The sequence below is a fragment of the Acanthisitta chloris genome, unplaced genomic scaffold (genome assembly GCF_000695815.1).
Source record: "Acanthisitta chloris isolate BGI_N310 unplaced genomic scaffold, ASM69581v1 scaffold17362, whole genome shotgun sequence".
Taxonomy (NCBI): Eukaryota; Metazoa; Chordata; class Aves; order Passeriformes; family Acanthisittidae; genus Acanthisitta; species Acanthisitta chloris.
In genome coordinates this window covers 375,723-379,577 of record NW_008659071.1, presented here as the reverse complement: position 1 = coordinate 379,577, position 3,855 = coordinate 375,723, and the positions used below count along the sequence as shown (strand labels likewise).

General features: G+C 35.5%; 1 protein-coding gene across 1 annotated transcript in view; it reads left to right on the top strand.

Moving 5' to 3' along the window:
• Positions 1-619: 619 nt before the first annotated feature.
• LOC103797077 (tubulin polyglutamylase TTLL7-like) overlaps positions 620-3,855 on the top strand; it is a gene marked incomplete at its 5' end in the record, with an annotated part of 14,009 nt that continues 10,773 nt past the window's right edge. The window contains 2 exons of the mRNA XM_009069272.1: positions 620-819; positions 1,404-1,680. Of these exons, the coding sequence (XP_009067520.1) occupies positions 620-819; positions 1,404-1,680 (477 nt within the window). The remainder of the gene's footprint in view (positions 820-1,403; positions 1,681-3,855) is intronic.

Sequence of the window (3,855 nt, the reverse complement as noted above, 5' to 3'; positions counted from 1 at the left end):
TAAACCACAACACCTACTTTTTGATTTTTTTTTGTCTCTCAGTATCCTTGGTAATATCACAAGATTAATTAGTTAATGACACTGAATGCTATGGGGGACCAAGAACACCCAGTAATAGCTTGCTATATTCTTCCAGTTGCTGCTCTCTGCAGGATGTGGTGTCATCACTTGCTTTTTCAGAAGTGTAACAGCCAAAGTTCCCTGATGCATTTTTTTACTTCATGTGGATCATTGTTAAAATGTAGTTTTAGTAATTGCAAATATCAGTGAGGGACCTAAACTGATTGTAAATGGTATTCTGTACCACTTGATTTATGATTTCAGATGATAATTTGATGTCTGGTAGTGCAAGTCATAATAAAATAATTTTTCCTTCCCTTACTATATTATGCTGCTCTTCATGTGAGAAAGATTAGAATGACTGTGCTGTGAATGTAATGAAATATTTAAGCATTTATACTAAAATTTAGGACAAACTTCCAATCTAATTAGGGAGGGTCTATAGCTGCGCAAATCCTTCCTGTGCCTGCCTGAATCAGGGACCTGATAGTGTGATAGTCACCTGTTCTGTTCCTTTGGGATTAATTATTTTTTGTTTGGTTTTGGATTTTTGTTTTAGCCCTTGTGTTCAATGCCAGAAAGTGCACATCACTTAAGGAAACTCAAGAACTACAATAGTGATAGCAGCTGTGATAGCAGTAGCAGTGTGTCAGAATCAGGAGAAGAAACTGAAAAGGAAGATCACAATGAAAAAAAAGAGAAAAAAGTTTCATATGATCTTGAAGAAGATAAATACAAATCTTTGGAACGATCAGGCAAGTTAAATGATCATTTTTCCAAGTAAGTCTAGCATTCACAATGAATTGTATGAAATTCTTCAGTATTTTGGAATGCATCAACATTTGTACCTCAGGTCTGAACTCTGGTTTGCTTGTTTCATTTTCTTTAAAATATTTCCTAAATTAATAGATACAGCATGTTATTTTTTGTTTTAGTAGAGTAGAATTCTCAAAGAATTTCATCATGTAATTGCACGTGTAGTGCTACTTCTAAAATTTTATTTTTCATAGCAGCATTTATTTAGCAGGTGACTGAATTAAAAAAAACTGTACAGCTGTGCAGGAGCAGATGAGGAATACCAGATCTGCAAATATGGGATCCATTGGCCACTTTGCTCTCCTGTTTCCTTATTCTTACAGTCAGGAAAACCAGTAGTCACATACTTTTTGACCTGTAGGGCACGTACCCTCTCTTGTAAATCTGCTGCATGTTATAGAGGTCTGGAGTCTACCTGATTAAAGCTGAGTATGACTAAGAAATAAATGTTCTCATATAGACTGAAAAATGGGCATTAAGAGAAATAATAAGTAATTACATCATTCATTTAATTTGTCTGCAGGTAGAATGAACTGGAAACCTGGAACCAAAAATGTAAAATCTCCATCATATTCATCCCCCACATCATCCACAGGTCCAATAAGGCGTTCTGTGAGCTGCCCTCGTTCAATATCAATATTGACTATGCAGTCACAGGCAGCTGAGCAACGTCCCTTTTCAGCCAAAGCACCTCTGCAAATCCAGCGAGCGTCCTCAGTGAACAGGTCTCATTCTCTAAATCGTAGCCCATCTTCAGCCAGAGTCCCTCAGACATCCACCTTGGGAACGGTGAACTCTTCAGGGGTGAGTTACACAGCAGTTGCCTTCAAAATGTGTTCCATTTCTCTGAAACTCAAGAAATACATTACTAAGTTTTACAGTGTCAGAAAAGCTGAGGTACTATTGTCAAGGTTATTATGACAGATGCTCGGGATATAGAAGATCTCTAGACCTGCATATGACTCATGGTGAGTGCTAGCTGTGATGTTTCAGTGTTCCTGGTGTAGATGTTACGTTGTGTGAGAATCGAAATCTCAAGAGTTTTCATGAATGGGAAGCCTTCTCTCCTAAATAGGCTTTTGAAGATAAAAAGAGATACTACCTAGCTTAAAAATTTTCTGTGATTTGTTTGGGGGCTGCTGGTTCTGAAATAAGGCTATACCTACCCTCAGAATCTTTACAGTAACAGTAATACATCAATAGTTCAAAACCAGTGTATACTTCAAGGATAAATGCATTGTACCAGAATAAAACAGTTTGTGTGGGTGTCCATTGTAGCAGGAAGTGTAATTAATTGTCAACCTGCTGTACCTATTTTGCATGTGCTAGACCACTGCAGTAGAGCCCCGTTTCCAAAGGGAACAACTGAAAATTTATATAGGGCTTGTCTTCAGGATTTGCCACTGCAATTCCTGTCCCAGAAGCCATCTTCTTTTTTTAAAAGGGAAGATAAAGCTTCTTTCCTTTTGAAGCCTGTCCTTGAGACAGACAAGCAACTAGACTAAGTGATTAAAAGATCAGATTAAACACTTTTAGCTGTTTAGAATTTGTGTGGTTAGTTGCAATTTCATAATGAACTTCTGAACCATACATATTTTTTCATTTTGTTACCAGACTCTTTGGTATCTCCTTCACAGCCTAGGCATTTCTTCTTTTGTGTTTGCATGATGCACCACATACTCACTTATCCGTAGGCAGAGTTCACAGGGATCAGTCCCCAACCTCACTCAGTATTGCATTGTGTGATGGTGCCAGAGCATTTCGCTTCATGCTTTGATGCCTGACCTATATATTTCATCACCCAAATAATTCATCTGGAGATGGGGCAAAACAAATTGGCACTTTTAACCCATATTTTCTGCCTTTCTATATTGTGGTGAGCTTTGATTGTGAGAAATCCTTTTGTAATGCTAATGAACTTGTTCCATAGTATTTATTATCTCTAATCATCATTTTTATCCGGTAGAACACTCATTGTCTGTTTTGCCTGTGAGGCTTTGTCTAAATGATGAAAAAGGATCTTTTTAAAATTGTGTGCTGACATCTTGTGAAATACTCCTTAACATGGTTTTCCATCTTTAAAGTCAGCTAATAGAATTGGAAAGACATTAAGATTGTGTCTTCACAACAATGTGCTAAAGGTATTTTTTATCGCATTAGCTATCTCAAGTTTAAAAAGTACCCTTTTATCATCACCATGTACTCTGAGAGTTTAATGAGACAGGGCTAATATAGATTTTTCTATTCACATTAACTTTATATCAAATACAAATTACTGAAAGATTAAAAACACTCTCTTACCATCTGACGTTAAAAATGGGCTACTCGCTTAAATTAACATTAGTAAGAAACCACACTCTCTTTTTCATTGAGAAAGCTCCACCACAGAAATGATCTTGATGTGAAGAACAATTATGTTGGGTGATAGAGCTTAGGTCATGCTTCTTAAAATAATGTGAATAAAATTACTTACAGAACAGATAAGAACTAATCATAATTTAGCACTGTGTTCTGAATGGAACTCTGTTCATAATTATTTTTGCAACTAAGAATAATATAATATATATTACTGCTAGAATAAAATTAAAATTGATAAACTGTAACTTACTAAGAAGAAATCATTTGGGCGTGATAAAGTGTTAGTTTATCTATCCTTTGGGCAAGAAAAGAGCAGCATATTGCCTTTTTTGGAGGCCGCTGAGATCCAAATGTTCTAAAGGTATGGAAACATAGAATAAGCCATTTACAGTTGGGAATAACAGATGTTTTATTATAGCAGTTTTAAAGAAAAGTGGATTTGGAAATATTTGCTATCTTCTTCTTTCAGCCACATTAATATGTATCATATTGCTAAGTAATTTTTTTGTGTTTGGAAATATTTTTCAATTGCTTAAGCATTGTAGTTGTTACAAGATACAAAGATTTTGAAATGCCTAAAAATTTTTAATTTCACTCTTGAAAAAAACTAAAATTGAGTCA